Genomic DNA, 21,906 nt, shown 5'->3' on the forward strand with positions numbered 1-21,906 from the left:
ACACCACAAGTCCACAGATTTCCTACTTGAAAGCTTAGTATGGTATTGTTGGCACTCACTAAGTCTCCATTTGAGCCCATTTAGGAGATGGCTCTGGTATATCTTTGAATGAAAGCTCTATTCTGATGGTGATCACATCTTCAACAAGAGTTTCAGAGCTGGGAGCACTTTCAGTAAAGTCTGAGCTTTGTATATTCCACAAAGAAAAGGTAGTTCTTCATATGGACCCAACCTTTTAACCAAAAGTCAACTCTTTTTTCCATAGAGCTCAAGAGATTTGCCTTCCATTCTTCTGTTCACACACAGTCCATCCTAAGGAGAAGGTGTGGCATACTCTGGATGTGAGAAGAGCATTAGAGTGCTATATTCACAGAACAGCAAATATCTATTAAGACAGATGCCCTGTTCATAAACATATCTCCACCTTACACAGGCAAGAAAATGTCCAGTGCAGCAATTAGCAAGATCACTCAATTATGCATTGCAGAGGCTTACAAAAACTTCTGGTTCCCACTGGAATTATGGCTCATTCTCTAAAGAGTTCAGCATCAGTAGAAGAGGTGTGCAAAGCTGCCACCTGGTCTTCATTATGTACCTTCATAAGACATTACAGGATCAATGTATATGATTCACCTGATGTGGTCTTTTGGTGTAGAATCCTGCAGCATGTTCTGGAGAATGAGATGGCGAAAACCCTTTTTAGTAGGCACACAAGAGATCCCACAAGATGTCCTCTGCCTCAGAGGGAGAATAACCATTGGATACTAACCATGAAAGCTCCTTCTCCTCTGAGGATAGGAGGACATCTTGGCCCTCCCGAGGAGCTATCTCCACCTTCCAGATTTAAAAAAGAAAAGAAAAAGGAAGACAGAAACTCAAGGGTAACAGAAAGATGTTAGAAATGGCCTGGAAAGATATTAAATTATGTTCAGTATGTTTACTGTATATTGTGCTTTCTCTCAAGTTCTCTGTTGCCTTTATTGTTCGTCATGTATACTTCCTGTTTATCATTTGCTATTTTGCAAGTTTTTAAACAGTTGTTCTCTAGTTATATCTCTAAGTGTTACTGCTTTTCGGAGTTGCCGAACTGAGGTGAGGGTGACTTCTAGCAGGAACAGGAAATACAAAAAACCTAATCTGCAAGAAGGTTAGGAATCACCCACAAGATGTCCTCCTATCTTCAGAGGAGAAGGACCCTTTATGGTGAGTATCCAATTATCATTCCCAGGAATTGGATAAGCATGAACAAATTAGAAAGTCTGGCAGTGGTTGTGAAGCTTTTTCTAGTTGTTCTCCTGTCTCCAAAAAGGCAAGCTTATTATGGCAGTCACTGAGAGCCAGTATACCTTCTCCTCACACAGCACCTTGCTGCTGTTGAGGCAGATAGATTTTTTTGTGGGGGGGTGGAATGACAGAAGAAGCAAAGGCCAGGAACATAAAGAGCTCTCTAATGATGTATCATCTGAGGGACAGCCAAATAGAGCTTGAAGCCAGAAGCAGCTGTGTAGTTGATCTTTTAGACCCTAAGAGAGCCTGTTCCAACCCCACTGCCTTGAAGTATTTACTGAGCAATTTTTCATTGTATAGGGAAGAAAACAGAGTGATTGACAGTCACTAGGCAATCTTTCTTTAAAATGTCATTCCTATTTTTTGCTGTTTCATTTTCATGGGATTTTATTCCTTGGTTCTAGATGAAATTAGCAGTCTTCAACTATCCAAGGTAGATGTGTCTTTGGTAGTCCTTACATGATCTATGATTGTTCCAATAGAACAGATAGTAGAATATGAGCTGGTAGTGATGATTCATTGTGCTGAAATGGCCCTTCATGGAAACTTTGAGACATCCTCCTACATCTTCTTTTCTCAGACTGTTTTTCATCACATTTGTCACAAGCTGGCAGCTTCCCCTTAGCAGAAACAATTTAAAGACTTCAAAAGAAGATTATGGGACTGTATATCATAGCATCTTTCCAGGCCAGTTCCACCCATAGGGACTTAGCAGTGAAGTTCAGATCTCCAGGTGTTCCAGTGTCATCATACTTTAGCTTCTTCACTGAGAAATTGACCTAAAGTCTAAAGCCAGTTTAAGAGAGACTGTCCATAGAGATAAGAGCATTGGAGAACAGCAGAACCCAGTCCTGACAGAGGGTAAAGATATGAAGGAAGTTCTTATTCTGCTAACCATAGTGGAGGAACATAAACTGCATGGATTTCGCACCAGAAGCGCCGGCGCACCCAGAAGCGCCGGCTACTTCCGTCGCTAAGCCAGCGCAAACGGAAATCGCAAAGATGCAGGAAAACGTTTGCGCTGGCTTAGCGACGGAAGTAGCTAAGTATCTTAAGCCAGTTGGAAACGAGTTCAAGTCTTCAAACTGGATGTCCACAGCCTCACTCAGGGCATTTTTTAAACTAGAAAACATCTATGGGGGGAGTTATGACCTGGGTTCATATGCAAAATGAAGGGAAATATTCACCTTGTTTCCTGGAATCAAGAGAGATCTCACTGGATTCAGGCTGCAGTCTAGGAATCTTACCATTTAAAATTGTAGTGTCTGTTCCAGAAACTGAGCAATTTAAGGAAATAGCTTCACTCTTCCCAAAAGGCATAGGGAAATTGTGTGTGTAATATAGGACCTAAAAAGTGTAAACAAATTCCGACTAACAACAAGGAAACATTTCATCCCATGCTGGCGTGTCTGGTAAGCAAAGCAGATTAACAGTGCAATCCTAAAATCACTTTCCTAGCAATAAGCCTCATTGAAAAGACTTGAGTAGGATTCTGTGTAGACCTTAATAATGTATTGTAAATGAATCTATGGCAACATTAAACAACAAGAATGTAAGATAACTTTGTTTTGATATGTCAGCAATTGCTTAAATTTCTTTTTCTGAACCCATAATTTTTCTAAGGTGAATTCTAAGGATAGTAAAGATTAACTTTTTGGCCATCTGTTACGACAGAAAAAGAAATATGTTTACTTTAAAAAACTTTAAAAGTTTTTTCAGGTTACTAGCAAGTGCACAAACTAGCAAGGCAATTGGTTATGAAACACAGTTCTGGAGGCTTTTGAAAACAGCTGACTGAGCACAGCACTTATCCAGTGTGTATATTTTCCAAGTGCTATGTAAACAGTAACAAGTGCTTTGACAAGAGTAGGTCACTGTAAAAAAAAAAATTACATGCTGGGTAACTTTTTGTGATTTGAATAAATATTCCAGAACCTCTCTGAAATGTATATGAAAGGAGGCGGAATTCTTCATGTTTTGTGTTAGTTTGTAAACTCAGGATTAGTTTTTTTTAATACCAAGACAAAGCCCTGTGTTTACTATCCAAATTCAAGACTGGTGCTTAGGGGAAGAGGAAGTTTTAATTCTTAAGTTTAGTAACACTATTGCTCCTCCTTTATTGGTAGCAGTTGTTTTTTATTGTGTATGCTATAGGAATCACCATAATCTTCAGTGATTTTATTGGTATTACTCACAATTATACCTTTACATGCTCAGTGAATGAACCTCAGATACTGGATATAACATTTCAGAATGAACGTTTTAATCAATTTCAATAAAATATATTCAGAGAAGCTGTTTAAAAAACACCCTAAAAATGAACCAAACTTTTTGGGGATATAAACATAATGAATGAAGTGAGAGAATAAAATGGTCTAGGGGTTTGTACTTGTGTGAAAGGATTTTAAATTAAGCCTCCTCAGGCTAATTTTTTAAAGTGCCCTTTTCTGTTTGTCAGGACAAATAGCTTAATCAGGATGATAGGCTGTCCACTGGGGACTCCCAATTAAGAGGATTTCACTGAAAGTGCTGTGTGTTCATTTAAGGCCATGCTCACAGGTTCAGTGGCACTGAACTGCTGTCACTATTTTGCCACTGCGTTAGTACAACAATGTGCATCTGTGGCTTAAAATTAATAAAAAGGAGGATGTAAGGATATATAAATGTAGTTAGGTTTTCCCAGAGGTAGAAATGGTGTCTTTAGTTACTTGTTTTTTGATGCTTGAAATACATTGTTTGTTGCTGGACAGAGACTAGGTTCCGGAATGTCAACAAATGTTTACGGATGTCAGTTTATCAGGATGGGGATCTGCTCGTCTAGAGAGGAATTCTAGCTGCAAAACTGAATTGTACTATGTTCCTTTAAAACTTTTTTTTAATTCCAGGTTGATGATGATGTCCTTATATAATGTAAGTATCAACGTGAAAGGCTTGAAGTACATCAGTGAAAATCCAGGGTTCTTTCCATTACTCTGGTGGCTCCTGAATGGTAAGGTCTTTAAAGAATGCAGGATCAAACCCTGACCTTGCAAGATAACAAATGTGAATACACATCCAAAGTTCTCATTTATTCTATCTTAATGTAGTACGGGGGTGGGGTGGGGGGAGACACTTTAACCTCATTACCATACTTTAAATAATCAGTTGCTAAATCCTTATAATTTGCAAAAAAAGACATGTTTTGAAAAGGACAAGTGAGAATGGGAGGATAGATTTTACAAGAGAGATAGAGAATGGGGCAAGCTGAGATGTATGAAAAAGATTTGTGAAAGAATGTGTCAGGAGAGATCTACCTGGTTTGAGAAACTTTGCACGACATTGAAATTTAAGTTCTGAGTTTTATGTATATGTTTAATATTCTAATAGTTACCCATAACCCCCATCTGGGAATAGCTAAATTTCTGGATTGGGCCCACAAAGAGGCAAAACAGATTTTTCAGCAAAGTTGAGGCATTTTACAGGTTTACAAAAAAAATTGAATTAAAAAAAACTATACAGGAGAGGGAAATAATTCCTCCAAAAGTAAAGTAGCATTCTCTGCACAAGCACAAAGAACACGCTTACTTCTGGCGTTCATTGGCAGTACAGGAGAACCACACTGGGTTCAGCTGTGGTGTTGCAGCCAGGGAGCTTCTCTGGGCCTGGCAGTGCTGCAGCCCAGGAGCTCTGCTGGGCCTGATGGTGATGGCCATGCAGCCATGGAGTTGTGCTGGACCCAGCAGCGGCTGCATGGTGGTCGCACAACCTGGTGAAGCCCCTGACTCATGCTGGGCTGGCATGAAATTGGGGAGGAGGGAATCCATCCATGAGTATTGTGGACCCACACTTGAGTGGCTCCCAGACAATGCATGGCAATGGCGGGGAGAAGGGAAGCCTTGATGAGTCTGCCTAGAGCTGCCCTGGGCAGGCTGCCAAGAGCCAAGAAGGGGAAAGGAAGTATCAGTGAGCCTACCTGGAGCAGCTCTAGACAAGCCACCTAGTATAGATGTTTATAATTGTGGACAACCATTAATAATATTTTGTTGTTATTTTAAGATTAAAATAAGTCATATTCACATGCAACAAAAAGTGACCATTTTGTTATTTTTATATTGTTATTTTAGGATTAAAATATGTCATATTCACATGCAACAAGAAGTGACCATTTTGTTATCAATGAACTTTATTAAGAAGAAAAAACAATAATAACAGAAATTAACAGAAATTAAACTCTACATAAAAATATATTTAAATAAAATTAAATACTTTAACTTTATTAGTTTGCAATTTGTCAAACTTTTTAATGTTAATACATTGTGGTACACCAGTGACCACAACAAAAGACTATCTAACCCTAATAGTAAAAGCAACAATTACTTAACAACAATAATAATAACTCAGATATAATTCTTCATTGCAAATTAGCCAATCTCTTTAAGCAACTAAGTTTATCTTTCACCTGCTTATATTGCTGCACAGAAGTGGCAGCCATGTAATGTAGTGCCTCATATTTCCTCTTTTTCATACAAGCTTTCTCAAAATCCACTAAAACCTTTTGAGGTGACAGATCTGGAATCAATAGCTTCATTATTTCAAACATTCTATTATAGGTGTCCATGTTCTTTTTTTGAAGTAAAATGTAAATACATGGTGGATATGAATTACCCCCCTTGGCATGCCATGCGTACAGTTGGTAAAACACATTTGGTACTTTATCAAAGGTGCCATCTCCATAGATGGTATCTTTGTTTATTTCAAGCATAAGTTCTCTATCACCTAAAACCAGAATTCTGTCTGGATTTTTCCACACTGGAATCGTGAAGTATCAGTTGCTTATAGTTTTCAGAAATATCAAAATGTATGGTTTGGGGGTTAGGCAAATTACTGCCTGCTCTGTGATAGCTTCTCTTTCCTAAACAGCAGAAGTAGTTAAGGCCTCATAGATCTAAGAAGCTAAGCAGAACTGACTCTGGCAAATATCTGGAAGGAAAAAAATCAATAAACATAATTGGAATTAATTAAAAAAATGGTATAATGGAGAATTGATCCGTGGGTATCTGGGGCTCTGGGGGGGGGGGCTGTTTTTTAGGTAGATGCACCAAATTTGCAGCATAGTATCCAGTGTCTCTACCAAAATACCCTCCAAGTTTAAAAAGGATTGGACCAGGGGGTCCAATTCTATGAGCCCCAAAAGAAGGTGCTCCTATCCATTGTTTCCTATGGAGGGAAGGCATTTAAAAGGAGCATGGTCCCTTTATATATGATGGCCAGAACTCTCTTTGGAGTTCTGTTGTTCTTGTCACAATCTTGCTCCTGGCTCCACCCCCAGAGTTCCCAGTTATTTCTTGAATTGGATTTGGCGGCCCTATTCCATGTGGGCTTCTTTCCATGTGCGCTTATTTCCATGGGGGCATGTTTCCATGGGGGCTTTTTTCCTGTGAGCATTTATGTCCATGGGATTTTTTCTTTGGGCTTTTTTCCTAGAACCTAAAGGCAGATAGGCTTTCAATATTTGAATTCGTGAGCTCTGCCATATTATTCACTTGAAACTGTACACAGTAGTCAGCAGGATAATCAAATAAACGGTAGTTGAAATAGCTTTCTGTTGACCTTGAAATACATAAATAAACCTTTAAGACAAAGCTGATTCATAGGCTAAGAAAGCTAAGAAACTGGGATAAGGGAAAAGATTCAGTTAATTTTTGTTTTCTTAATACTCCCTCTATGGATCTATTTTAGACAAACCAGCCTCTGCTTTTCTGCATCTCCTTCTTGCCTCTGTCTTACACACCTAGAGTTTGTTCATATAGAAGTAGCATAATTTAAGATACTAAAATTACTATGGCTCGATAAAGTACCCAATACACTTCCCAAAGAAGATGTTTCCAAATTGTATAATGTTATAGTTTCTCCATGTATTGTGGCTCCAACCCTATCCACAAGAAAATAAATAATAAATAAATCACATTGAACTTAATAAAACTTCCTTTTGAGAAAATATGCATAAGATTTTAAGTCAACCAACTTTGCAGTTTGGGGATCTGGGATTAAAACGTCATTCAAAAGGGAGTATTACAATGAGAAGCTGTTCTAATGTGGAATAGCATATTTGGTGTTATCTAGTGTTTACATAAATGTCTTGGCACCATCTGAAAACATTATAAAATATTACAAGTGGCGGTGATGAAAGATGAGTCTGAAAAATTCTCTATTTTAAAGGCAAAATAAAAATCTGAATATAGTTTTGGACATGTGTACTTTGGTTGGGAGCCATTAGTTTCCAATTTAGGGCACAGTGCATTTATTAAATTTCTAACCTATTCACAGTACTAAAATCGAAATTCAGTAAAACTTAAAACATATATTAGCAACCACTAAAGTACAGTACTTCAAAAATTACCCAGCATCTATGTAGGCTTAGCTTAAAGTAAAGCACAAATTAGAATGCCTTTCAGCTCTTTGGTGAATGTAAAGGCTTAGAAGGGGCTAGCCTGAAATGTGGAAAGGGACATTGATGCAAAATATGTATTAGGGTATATACAATTAGCAGTTCGGTTGGCCGTAGGAATGTGCAAAAAAACCCCACAAACAATATTTTTGGGAATTGGGTATATTGGTATTTTCCTGATATTCCCAATCCCAGTACCGGTATGGTATTTGCATTTAGTAAATATTCCGGATTCCCAAATTTTTCCAGATCCAGTGGACTTGAGAAGGAAAAAACAAAGACAGGATCAGCTGGGGCAGTAGGAACTGAAAGCGCTGTGCTGCCTTATCTGATCCGGGGCTGCGTCGTCTTTGCAGCTTAGTTTAACCCGAGCTGCAAAGAGGACTGAGGCCCAGCAAGGCAGTGTGGAGCTGTCAGATCCTGCTGCGCTGTCCAATCTTGTGCTTGCTCCTCTTTGCCGCTCAGTTGAAACTGAGCGGCAAAGAGAAGCCAGCCCCAGCCAAGGTGGCAAGGAACTCAGCTCCTACCATCCTGGCTGATCCTCTCTTGCAGTATTGTTGAACATACCTGAATAAAAGTTGAAAAAAAATCAGCTTTTATTTGGGCTCAGCTATACTGGTAGCCAAATCAGATTTTCAGCCAGTTTGGTGTAGCGGTTAAGTTCTCTCATCTGGGAGAACCGGATTTCATTCCCCGCTCCTCCACATGCAGCTGCTGGTGTGACCTTGGGTCAGCCACAAGTTCTCAGCAGAGCTACTCTCAAAAGCAGTTCTCTCAGCCACACCCTGTGTCTGTTGTGGAGAGGAGAAGGGAAAGGAGATTGTAAGGCTGATTCCGCACTCACCTTTCTCTGGGGCAGGCTTCCATTTCTGTCTGGAGCAAGCTGGTGATTTCGCACCAGCTGCTTTGCGCCACCATTTTGCCCTGGGGCAACCCATGATTTGCCGTCCAGCACTGTAAACCTGTTTTTTTATGTTTATGCTGCTGTGCGGCAAAATCGCAGGTTGCCCCAGGGCAAAATGGCAGGCAGCGCAGAGCAGCTGGTGTGAAATTGCCAGCTTGCTCCGAACAGAAACAGAAGTCTATCCTGGAGCAAGGTGAGTGTGGAATCAGCCTAAATCGCTTTGAGACTCCGAGTGAAGGGTGAGCTATAAATCCTACCTTCTCCTCATCCTCCTCTTCTTCTTACTTCTTCTATAATACCAGAAAAATATCAGTATTTTTTCAGTTCAGTTTATGCTGAATACACACCCCTAGTTGTTACAACTGAAAACCATTATTCATTTAGGGACTTGAGTGGCTTCTTTCTAAATTTGACTTTATGGAATAGAGAAGAGTGTAGATGAGAGGTTTGCCAGCTGTTTTGTCAAGCCTCATTCTGCTTTCTCCTCCCTTTGATGGTGTATTCTCCCGGTCAGCAAAACATTCCCTGCCTTCATCCCTTAGGGGAAATACTGAAACCTTCAAATGGTGCATACTGGAGACTGCTGTCCCCTAAACAGATTTAACATTTCCTATTGATGAAATCATCTATCATTAGCAGGTATATGCAAGTTTCCCACCTGCCTGAATCTGACACAATATGTGTATTCCTTAAGGGCATAGGGTAGAGTTGCTAACCTCCAGTTAAGGCCTGGAGATCTCAAAATTACAGTGATCTTTGGAGCTGTAGTGAAAATCGTTGCTTTGTAGGATGGACTCTGTAGCATTATACACTGCTGAGGTCCCTCCCATCCACAAGCCCTACTCTCCCCAGGCTTCACTGCCTAGTCTTCAGGAATTTCCCTATTTAGAGTTGGGAACCCTAGTATAGGGATATCTCAGCTGATGTACAGCAGTGAGGTCTAGGTCACCACAAATATGTTTCTTTTTAAAAAGGAATTTCATTTTCTATGTTAAATATTAGCTCTGACTTCTGTTGTATCACTCCTTTGGGTTTCATGTGCACTTTGTCTCTGGGGAAGAATGCATAACAGTTTCTGAAACTGCTGTTCTGTCCTCATTCTGAGAACTCATGCTCTAAAATAATATTGGGAATGGAAAGAGTAGAAAACACAAACCTTTCAAAACATTAGTCTTCAGTCTGCTTTTTGAAAGGAAGACACATTTTCTTCCCACCCTCTTTCACAGAAAGTTCTTTACAAAATCAATACCCACCAAGCTGCCACACTGCTGCCTCATCACAGAAGAGATGCATCAGTCCCTAGCTCAAGCTCTGTCATAATTAATCCACTCACTGAAGCCATCCCATGATGTTAATGTTAGCAGTGCAAAGATCTCTGCTGTGTTTTACTTCCGGTGACCACATTCTCAATTGCAGCCTGATCATGCTTACTTAGAAGTAAGTCCCACTGAATTCAATGAGATTCTTTCAGGTGAAGTGCATAGGACTGCAGCTTTATGTGTGTTGCCATTATAATGAACCTTGGTCATTGCCAGCATGGTGTGATCAAGTGCTAGTGGGGGGTATTTGGAAAAGCCAGTAAATTAGTCAGGCTTGAACTTGGTATCGATTATTCGTCAGAGTAATAAATCTTGCTCCTGCATTTGATGACCTAAGAATGTTATATGCACGTGCCAATTGAATTCACATCACACTTCCAGAGCCTATTATAGATTAACAGTTTAGCATTGATGTAATGCAATTACTTAAGGCCCATTACAGAGACTAGTTCATCTGAGAGTATACTGCCAGTGACACATGTGACTGCAATATCCATTTGCCTTATCAACTACATTTGTTAATGGCTGAATGCTAGTGACATCAAACAGTACAGTACTGGCTGCCAAGAAAAAGTCAGTGAAGTTAAGATAGATTTTTAGTATGTTGTTAAAATCATATCAGCATTTTATAGTAATTAAGTAACACATGCTGTTCCAGACCATTAGCACACAAAAGCTTCCAGAATACGTTCATTAAATGATTAACAGATTTTAAAAATCACCAGAAATATTCCTGTACCAGTCCTTTGGGAGGATATGATACCATTTCATGTTCCCTGCTACTCCAAATGGTAGGAATTTACCTTGAGAGTACTAGACAATATTGCAGACCTTCTGCTATAATCATCCACAAATCTTTTATTCTGCAGGAAGACATCTGAGAAACCCTTAGCTTATGGTGGGACTATTCATGAAATATCTTTAATATTTTTTTTTATCCTCCTGGTGGGGCCTGGAGATCTCTTGTTTTTACAACTGATCTCCAGCTGGCAGAGGTCAGCTCCCCTGGAGAAAATGGCTGCTTTGAAGGGTAGCCTCTATGGAATTGTACCATGCTGAGGCTCCGCCGCTCCCCAAACCCTGCCCTCTCCTGGCTTGACTCCCAAAGTCCCCAGGTATTTTCCAACACTGACCTGGCAACCATAGACAGACTTCCTCAAGCTGCACCCCTGGACTCAAACTCTGCCTGCTGTATGTACAGGATCTTCGTTGTGGTCCGTGTGCAGTCCCACACTTGGGTTCTGAGCCCTTCTCAAAGCCAGCCTCGGAGACTCCCAGTTCTAGGGAGCAGGCATCTACTGAGCATGTTTAGAACTTGGAGGAAAGCTCCGCCCCTGCTCAGTTTTCTTCTTTACCGCTGCCCTGTCCAGACCTCATTGTGATTCCTCCCTACTTACCTCAGTGTTTCTTTCGATGTTCCTACTTCAACTCTTGAAAATTTCTTCTACTTCCTTCGAATTTCTTCATCGTCATCTATCCGTTAAAAAAAGAAAAAAAGATTCTTTGTGAGTTACTTTCTATCGTTCCTTCTTCTCTTCCCCAACACTCCCCCCCTTCCCCGAACCCTAGTGGGAAAGGGAATGTCCACTTTTTTAAAAAGGTGCTTGCGCTGTCGCATTAAACTTCCATCCTTAGACAGCCATTCCCACTGTTTATTTTGCCAGGGTGAGGGCCACAAAGTTGATTCCTGTGTCCACTGGCAAGAATTTAGGAAGCAGACAAGGAAGAATAAGGCCGCTCAATTGCATTACCTCATCGTCTTTGCTTTTGCCCTATATAGAACCTCTAAGACACTCGCTGTCTCCCCATAAAGAGCGGGGAGATTTGGCTTTGTCGGCAGCTTCGGAAAAGAAAAGGCATAAGTCCAAGAAGGGAAAGCATTGACAAAATACATCTTCAGACTTGTCATAAGAACATAAGAGAAGCCATGTTAGATCAGGCCAATGGCCCATCCAGTCCAACATTCTGTGTCACACAGCGACCAAATACACACACACACACACACACACACACACACACACTGTGGCTAATAGCCACTGATGGACCTCTGCTCCATATTTTTATCTAACCCCCTCTTGAAGGTGGCCATGCTTGTGGACGCCACCACCTCCTGTGGCAGTGAATTCCACATGTTAATCACCCTTTGGGTGAAGAAGTACTTCCTTTTATCCATTTTAACCTGTCTGCTCAGCAATTTCATCGAATGCCCATGAGTTCTTGTATTGTGAGAAAGGGAGAAAAGTACTTCTTTCTCTACTTTCTCCATCCCATGCATTATTCTCTACTTTCTCCATCCCATGCATTATTCTCTACTTTCTCCATCCCATGCATTATGAAGTCTTCAACTTCTAGACCTACAACGTCTTCAACTTCTAGACCTACTGTGCCATCAACCTTGATATCAGCATTGAGACCCTTATCCACTATGATCTTGACCTCAGCTTCATCCATTCCTGCTCCCAGGCCTTAGCAGCAGACTCTGCCACTCATGCCGCAGCAAGCACCATCTTCGACGACCACTTCGGCCTTGTCAACACCTACACTCAATATAACTGTGCCACTGGATCCCTCGACTTCAACAGTTATTGTCATTCCAGATTCTGATCTTTTTGGCCGGACTGCTCTCCTGGACCGCATTTTCAACAACCGTTCAATGGCCTCGCTATTGGTACCGAATACCATTGACACTACTGGAGACTGCGCCACATGGTTCCATAACTTGACGCCTCCAAATCTCCAATGACAATCCCCTCTTCAGAGGCAGTCTTGACCCCCTGAATGTTATCTGACAACAGTCACATTCTCCAATTTGTAGAAGCCGTTCTCATCATTCTCAATCATGTCTTCGCAGTATTTCTCGCTCTCAACGTCTATTCTGTTCTTATTCTGAATGGCGATCACAATCCCGCCACTCAAGATCCCAATACAATCATACTGCATCTTCCTACTCACCATCCCCCTTTAGGCACTGTTACTACCCTTGACGAAGGCTTCAACGCTCTTCATCTTTTTCCTGATCTCCATCACCGAGAACATATGAGTGAAGGTATTGACAACGTCACCCTCTCCTGAGCATCCTCAAGGCATTCAGTTACCACCTCAGAAGCCACCTCAGATTGTTGCTTCCACCCCTTTGGCTCCTGCTGCTCCAATGACAGCGCCTCTTACATCCTAGCAGAGTCTCCCATCCAAGCCTTCAGCTACAGCGGGTGCACCAAATCAGTTACCATTGGAACAGGAGGCACCCCTCTCCTTGCCAGATCTTTTTCCTCGTCCTACAGAGAAGGCTTCCTCAGGATCTCTGGTTTCTGATTCTGAACAAGAAGACCCATTACTGCCTGATCCCAACCCAGATCTTACACCTCCAGGTGCACTTTCACCTTCTGAAGGGGTGAAAGCTTACCTTGAATTGATCAACAGAATGTCTGATGCTCTGAATATTCCTGTAAACACAGACACACCAGAAGTTACAGACCTTGTATACCAACTTGTCCAGTCTGAGTTATCTCCTTCCACACTGCTGCCCATGCTGCCAGTTCATTTAGCAACTTTATGCAAAGCTTGGGATAAGCCCACCTCTGTTCCGCCTACACCCTGCCATTTGGAGGCACTTTATAGGGTCCAACCATCTGAAGCAAAATTTCTCTTAGCCCATCCAGCACAAAATTCAATGATTGTGCAATCTGCTTCAAAATCCAAACTGTCACGACATCCAGCCCCTCCTGATCAGGAGGGCTGCAAACTTGACACTCTGGGAAGAAAACATTATTCTACTGTTACTATTTTAACTAAGCTTCACAGCTATTTGGCATATTTTGCTGCTTATTCCTACAATCTGGCAAACTGTTTCACCCCTTTAAATGCACAGCTTCCTGACTCTGCACAACATCAAGCTAATACAGTTGTTCAGGAACTATTCCGCCTGGCCAGACAACAAATCAGTTATCTCAAGCACACCGTCTCTTGCTCTTCTAGAGTGATGGCTCTATTGTGTTACACCAACACGCTTAGCTTTTCACAACCACCCTTCAACAGGATTTGATTTCAAAGACTGAGGATTTACCTTTCAATGTTAAAGGGTTGTTCCACTCCACCACAGACCAGGTTCTTTCTTCAGTCGACGACAGCCGTAAGAAAGCAAAGCATTTGGGGGTTAACACTCCAACCTCTACCAGACCTTACAAACCTTACCAATGGTCAACTTCTAGGCAGCGCAAACCCTACATTCCACGTGCAACTGACTCGTGGAAACGGAATTCTTCCTTTTCTTCATCAAAGTATTTCTACAATTCAGAACCAAAAATGCAGCAATCAAAACATCCTTCCCCTCAATTGAAGCAGTCCTTTTAACTTTCCTATACTTCTGGAACTATTTCTGCAACCAACCCCCACCCCTACCCTAGGAACCAGACTTTCCCCTTTTCAACATCAATCGGAATCCATAGCAACAGATGTCTGGGTCCTCATGCCATTGAATTCGACACCTTGCCTCGATAGCACCACTTCTTGCCAACTTCAGCATCCCCCATCCTCAAAGAAGAGGTGCGTGCATTATTATCCAAAGGGGCGATAGAACCTGTCCCTGCTCAACCTCATGGCTGTGGGTTTTACACTCATTACTTTATCGTCCCAAAGTGGGACGGGGGCAAACATCCCATCATGGATCTATGAAGCCTAAATATCAAATGCAGAAAGTTCTGGATGATCACCCTTCCCACAATTCTACAGTTGCTACAGAAAGACTCATCGCTGGCATCCCCGGACCTGCAAGACACATACTTTCATGTAACCAATTTGCTTGCAGTACCACCACTACCTCTTCTTCACTGTGGACTCGACCCACTATCAGCATCGAGCCCTGCCCTTTGGACTCTCCACAGCTCCAAGGGTCTTTACAAAGTGCATGGCAGTGGTGGCAGCGCCTCTTCATCAAGTTTCAGTTCAAGTCTTTCTGTACATCAATGATTGGTTGATTGTATCACCTTCAAAGTTTAACTTCTAAAAGACATCACAACGACACTACATCTTCTGACTGCCCTGGGTCTTTCAGTCAGTCTAGCAAAATCGCACTTTTCTCCCTCCCAGTCTCTTCAATTCATAGGTGCAGTTATAAACACTTCCACGTGCAGGGCCTACCTCCCAGCAGACAGAGCGGAGACCCTTCAAGACATGATAACCACCTTCCTGAACAATCCAGGACAGACAGCACTCTCTATCCAGCACCTGCTAGGTCTTATGGCTACAACCACCTCAGTGGTTTCTTACTCTCACCTCAATATGAGACCATTGCAAATCTGGTTTCTTCATCATTTCAGACCTCAGAGGGACCCGCAAACCATGCATCTTTCTTTTCCTCCATCAGTACTTCTCTCTCTATGCTGGTGGCTCAACATTGACCATCTTCTAGCTGAAATGCCCTTTCATTTTCCTCCTCCATCCAAGCTTCTACCCCAGAACCTTCACTTTCGCGTTGGGGAGCCCACTGCAATGCACTTCAGGCTCAAGGTGCATGGTCTGCTTCCAAGAGCCATCTCCATATCAACTGCCTAGAGATACTAGCAGTTCATCGTGCCCTCAAGTCCTTCATCCCCCACCTTGTACGTCTGCGTGTCCAAGTAGCTTCAGACAACATAGCTACAGTATACTACATCAAAAAGCAAGGTGGTACAGCCTCCAACAAATTATGCAACCTTGCTCCGAACCTATGGAAATGGTACCTCAAACATGATATCTTCCTAATGGCCATACATCTGCTTGGCTCCAGCAACATCCAGGCAGACATGCTTAGCAGGACCGGATGGAGCAACCACAATGGTTCTTGAATCCGGTCTATCTGGAACCCATTTTTCATCTCTGGGGCATCTGCAAATCGACGCCTTTGTGACATGGACCAACACAAAGCGCCACATATTTTTCAGCAGGGGAGCACTGACCCAGGGATCGTTAGGTGACTCCTTTTTTCACCACTGGTCAGGAGCAATGTAGTATTTCTCCCTTTTCCTCTGATAACATGGACAATTCAGGAGATTCGAATTGGACTTCTTGCATTCTTGTGACTCCATGGTGGCCATGCCAGCCATGGTTTGCCACACTTCTTCAACTATCTCAAGGTTCATACAAACATCTCCCATTGGCAATAGATATCCTGACCCAACAGGAGGGAGCAGTTCTCCACCACAATCTGAGTCTCTTCTGCTTGACTGCTTGGAGAATCAAGCGTTAAACTTCCCACCTGCTGTCCAGAATGTGCTCCTTCACTCCAAAAAACTCTTTACATGCTGTACTTATCTGTCAAAATGGAAGTGTTTTTTCCATTTATGCAACTGAGCATTCCCTAAATCCTTTTACAGCTCCTCTACACATCGTTCTGTCCTATCTTCTCTCCTTGTCAGATTTGGGTCTTAGCACAGCATTTTTAAAAGTACATCTATCTGCTATTTTGGCTTGTCATGCAATGATCGACTCTAATACTGTCTTCTCTCACCCACTGTACAGAGCTTTCCTAAAAGAAATGTTGAACTTAAAACCTTCAATAAAACCCTTTGTTCCATCTTTATTGCTCTCTCAATTAACAGGCAAACCCTTTGAGCCTCTGGCAACTACTAGCCTACACTTGCTTTCCTGGAAAATGGCATTTTTAGTCACCATAACATCAGAGTCAGTGACATCTATGCATTTCATTCTGACTCCCTGTACACCGTCTTCCATAAAGACAAAGTCGTTCTATGCCCAAACCCTGCCTTCTTGCCCAAGGTTGTCTCACCTTTTCATCTTTTACAGCCTACTGTATTACCTACCTTTGGACTCTATGCAACAAACAGTGCATACTCTGGATGTCCGTTGTGCACTAGCCTACTATTTGGATAGGACATGTCCTTTTCACAAAGACCAAAGACTTTTCATTGCCTATGGAAACCCCCATTGTGGCACAAGGATAACATCTCAGCAATTGTCGAAATGGGTTACCTCATCTATTAAACTGTTATGAACTTGCTAAGGAACCCTTACCTGAAGTGCTCTGGGCCCATTCAATTAGGGCTGTTGCCACTTCTACTGCCTTCTGCCACAGGGTCTCTTTAGAAGACATATATGCTGCTGCCATCTGGTCTTCTGCCTCAACCTTCACAACGCACTATGCTCTGGATGTCCAATCACGAAAAGACGCATCTGTTGGTCAATCAGTCCTCCACTCTGTTCTCTAGTGAGATGCCGTCCTGTGATTTCCATGTATGCCTCTGGAGTTTAAATTGATCATTTTGATATTTTGCTGTAACTCTGCTTGGTTTCAGGTCTACTACTTACTTGCCAGCACCCAACATCTGAGGACTAGAGCTTGCTAATCACCCAAGTGTGGGACTGCACAGGGACCACGAAAAAGATAAACAGGTTCCTTACCTGTAACTGATGATCTTCAAATGGGCACCTATGCAGTCACACACGACCCGTCCTGCCCTCCCCACTGCTGGTTTTCCTATGTTACCTTATCTATTGCTAGACTGCTGGAGGCAGCTGGAAGAAATTGAGCAGGGGTGGAGCTTTCCTCCCAGTTCTAGGCATGCTCAGTAGATGTCTGCTCCCCAGAACTGGGAGAAAAACTCACCAAAAAAACGCTGATGCTGCTATGGGAGTCTCCGAGGTTGGATTCAAGCAGGGCTCAGGACCCAAGTGTGTGATTGCACAGGTGACCACTTGAAGATCATCAGTTACCCTGTTTATATTACAGCCTTAACACTACTTCTGTGCTTAGGGAAAATGTTCACAATTTGATTTATGGAATATATTTTTACCCCAAGCCAATTTTCCATGTATTTTGTGGTAAATAATGTCCCACAAAGTTTTGTGTTTGTTGTGATCATCATTAATATGTTTCACTGTGTTCAAACACAGTCTGAAAATACACTTTCACAGAAGGTGGCAGATTTGAGAAGATTCACCCCATTGGTTTGCACATTGAATAACTCATACCAGTTCTGTTCGTCTATAAAGCAATTGTTTTTATTTTCTGTTTGAAACAATGAACAAGCCTAAGATGTTAGAAAATGAACAAACTTTCACAAATTTTAAAGGAAAACATCTAAAAGATAATTTTTAATCTGAGGTGTTTTTGAACCTTGAAAACATTTCTCTGTGGTGCTTTCCAGGTTATCAGGAAGGGTTAGGAGGGTCTATATCTCTTTATAGCATTTAAAAATGCTTGTTTGAATCAGTATTTTCTTATTAAAAATGCATGGGATGTTTTTGTACCCTAATATGTTATATAGACTACAGTAAAATAAGTACCTCAAAGGTAAAAAATGTTTAGTTTCTGGAGCTGTATTATACTTCAGGTTTTTTTTCCTTATAAGAAAACAAACATGTAAGGTTTAAGTGACTGTACTTTAGGGATACTGTTACTAATGTGCAGGTGGCAGTTTCCTAAAAGGACAAAGTTGTAGAGTTCCACTTCTCTATGCTTTCTACCCAAAAACATCTAACCACCAGTGTGGAGTAGTGGTTATGACTGTTGGGATAGAATTTTACAGACCCAGGTTCAAATCCTGGCCAGGGAAGCTTGCTGTGTGACCTTGAGCAAGACACGCTTTATCAGCCTAACCTACCTCACAGGGTTGTTATTAGGATAAAATGGAGGAGAGAATGATGTAAGCCACTTTGGGTCCCCATTGGGTAGAAAGGTGAGATATAAATTAATTAAGTAAATAAATAAAAATGTACCCCCTAAGTTCCTGAAATCAGCAGCAGGGGTTAATCTAAAGCTTTTTCTACAACAGCACTGAACGGCATCTGTAGTCTACTGCTGAAGGTTTAAAAAAAACACAAAACAGCTCTGCTTTACTGACCTTCCAGGTTGTGACCAAATTTTATTCCACAATACATTGTTTGAGAACCAGTTAGTAATGCAAAATTCAGTACTGACTAAAATAAGCATTTATGGGATAATTACTTTTGAAATACAAAGCAAAAGGATAAAATGATGAAAGTCAGCCTTAGAACATTTCATTCGGAGTGATATCTTAGAACTCAGACTATTTTTTCCATCACTTCTAGATCCAGATCCAGAAGTATGTCTTCATGTACTACGGCTTCTCCAGTCTGTGATCTTGGAGCCAGAGATTTTAGCCAAATCAGCTGGCGAGATACGTGACACTATGCCGCTATCTCGTATTCTTATGCTATCTAAGTGTCGTAATGGAAATCTTCAAGTGCTAGCCCAAGAACTGCTTGAGGACATTAAAGTATTAGAATATGAAATATAAAAGTGTATGCTATTATTTAAATTTTCAAGATTCCCCCCCACTCCCGGTTTTGTGGTTGTCTATAAAACATCCTTGTTCATTTTAACACTGAGAAATAATATGCATTTGAAAAAATCTAGTTTTTCCATGTGCACCTAGCCAGTATTCCTCGGTAAGAAAAACTAATTTAATAACAGCTATAAGTGGCATGCATCAGGTTTTCTAGGGGTAACCACATGATAACAACTCACCTATTGACATTACCCAAAGACTGGTGTTATACTTTTGCCAAAGATAGGCAAAGAAATTAATAATAAAGAATTCTAGTGGATATATTCAGTTTCTGCTCCATATCAACAACTTGTGATGGGCAAAATCAAGTACCTCTTCTTTGAAGTTATGCCTTAGCCACACCATCTTTCTTCCTATTCCAGTGATATTAATTTGAGAATAGCTTTTAATTTTCTGTGTTTGAGAGCAATAGAAAAGTGTTCGTTATGTACATCCAGTAAAGGGAGAAGTACTCAACCAATTTTGTAAATATTTTTCAGTCAAACAAGGAAGACAGATTCCACAAACATAAATGGGTTCTTGAGGGTTTTTCAGTGATATTTTCCCATTCTCACTCACTGGATCAGAGTTCTACAGTTTTACCCCCTACCTCAATTGGCTCACTTTCATAACCTTTGCACAGAGAACACCCCACCTTTTTAGGCTGTAAACTCAATAATATTAGAGCCATGTGGAAATGCTACCCTTCTCTCTCTAGTTACCAACTAAGGAATTTGGATTGTATTGATATGAGTGATAATTGTTGAAGAGGCTTACTGATGGGCAGGATCCATCACGACTTTGTGGAGCTACTGCTTGCAGTTGAAAGGACATCTGGAGAACCAGAGCTATGGAAACAATACATCTTACTCTCACAACAAAGAGAAACCTATTGGATGTTCCAAAACCAGACAGCATTATGAGGCCCAATGCTGGCTATTTTAAGTAGCCTAATAGAGTACCATATTGTGTATTGATCCTGTATAGAAATGCCATTACCTTCTCTGCATATCAGTTACTTGGAGAATTATCAAGCTGTTCCATACATCTTTAAATGTTGGTGGATAATTAAGGGCATGTGATCTGTGTTTTGTGCAGAAGGCAAGTCTGGATGGGTACTGAGGTCCTTTCTATTCTAGCATTTTATCAATAGTTACAGGAGTCAAAACTCGTTAAGAGCAAGAGCAAATATTTCCCATCAGGAAAGGGTTCTCTACACTTTGGAGCCATTTCTGTTTGTGAACCATAATGCAGTGAGCTGCTTGGAAAATTATTCGACATATTGTACAAAATAGGCTATTGATCACTATTTTGCAGGGTTCTGTCATCTGATTCCAGGGATGTATGAGTTGGATTGTCAAAAACTTCATTGGTGCAGCAGCCTTAAATTTCTTGTTGTTCAACTACTTGATAATGCAAACTATGCAATTGCTGCAGGCATCCCGCTTTGAATCAGTTTGCCACAAACCAGGTGTTAGACCAGGGACCAAGGAATGGCACCTTGCATACACCATCTCCTAATTGCACAACTTGGCTTATTCATGATGTATGATTGCAGGTACCCTGGTTTGTAATCTCAGGTAGTGGGAGAGAAGATATAACTTCAGTTATATCTTGAATTTTTGCTGCAAGGTTAGTTTTTAATCACAATTCTCTATTCATGAAAGAGAAAGAGGAGGACTGCAAGGAGAAACCCCGCCATAATCTAGGCCTTGGCCATTTTTATTTATCTGTGGTTAAATGAGGTGACTGAGTAATAAGCTGTCCCATGGCTGTCCTAGTTGATACGCATTCCTATCATAGGAACGTGACCGCAAACAAGCACTGTTTATTTGTAACTCTGGGGAGAATGTATGAAGAGGGAGAAGGACTGTACCACTGGCCTTTTCTCAGTTTTATGCAAGTTTCATTTAACTTGTGAATAAGATTTTACATGTGCAGGCCAAAGATACACAATTGGAACTCTGCATTTCCCAATAGTTGTTTATACAAAGCTGACATTTTGTACACATAGAGGCTCTTGTTCTCTTATTTTGTTCATGCATAGGCTCTTGTTCACCTTGCTTTGCCTTCAGGGCTTCTGTGGGCTTCAAACAAGATAATGTCCAAATGACATCTGTGTCCATTTATCATGATGCAATGTCAATTGCAGTCTCTTGCCTCTAGATATTCCTAATATAAAGTTGCATGTGACCCCATTACAAGTTTAATGTTAGTATCGCATATGCCATGTTTTCACCTTGTGTCTGGAATTCTGGATGCTGGAAATAAAGTAACAGTAGTGATGTTCAATTCGTATACATTGTGGTTTTTTCCCCTATGGGTCATATATTATGGTCTATCAGGATAAAGTGATTGGGTGCAATAGCTGTTCTCCGGTGGTCCCAGGAGTGGGTCAGTCACTTTCCTCACAATCTGCTTGATCCAAGAGCAGAGATTAGCTTTGGCATCCTCTCCTGACAGATCCAAGGACTGCTTATCAGCCCCTTGTAGAGGAGAATCTGGCAGGTCCAGGTCTGCAGTGGCACTTTCCATGGCCTTTGGAAATTCAGAGGGTGCAGCCATTTCGCCTTGAAATGGAAAGTGAAAGAGGAAGGGATAAAATGCCGCGTTTCCCGCCTTTATTTCCCTGCCCTCAGTAAAAACCTCTCTAGGCAGCCCTTCTGGGGAACCTAGTGCCTACTC

The 21,906-nt window shown here is 41.3% G+C and overlaps 1 protein-coding gene across 3 annotated transcripts in view; it reads left to right on the forward strand.

Moving 5' to 3' along the window:
- The window catches only part of HSF2BP (heat shock transcription factor 2 binding protein), a 49,813-nt gene extending 28,300 nt beyond the window's left edge, over positions 1 to 21,513 (forward strand). For all 3 annotated transcript variants that reach the window (XM_060234187.1, XM_060234188.1, XM_060234189.1), the window contains exons 7-8: positions 4,173 to 4,276; positions 18,983 to 21,513. In XM_060234187.1, the coding sequence (XP_060090170.1) occupies positions 4,173 to 4,276; positions 18,983 to 19,191 (313 nt within the window). In that variant the 3' untranslated portion in view covers positions 19,192 to 21,513. The remainder of the gene's footprint in view (positions 1 to 4,172; positions 4,277 to 18,982) is intronic.
- The last annotated feature ends 393 nt before the right edge of the window (positions 21,514 to 21,906 follow it).

Source organism: Heteronotia binoei, chromosome 3, assembly GCF_032191835.1.
Source record: "Heteronotia binoei isolate CCM8104 ecotype False Entrance Well chromosome 3, APGP_CSIRO_Hbin_v1, whole genome shotgun sequence".
Taxonomy (NCBI): Eukaryota; Metazoa; Chordata; class Lepidosauria; order Squamata; family Gekkonidae; genus Heteronotia; species Heteronotia binoei.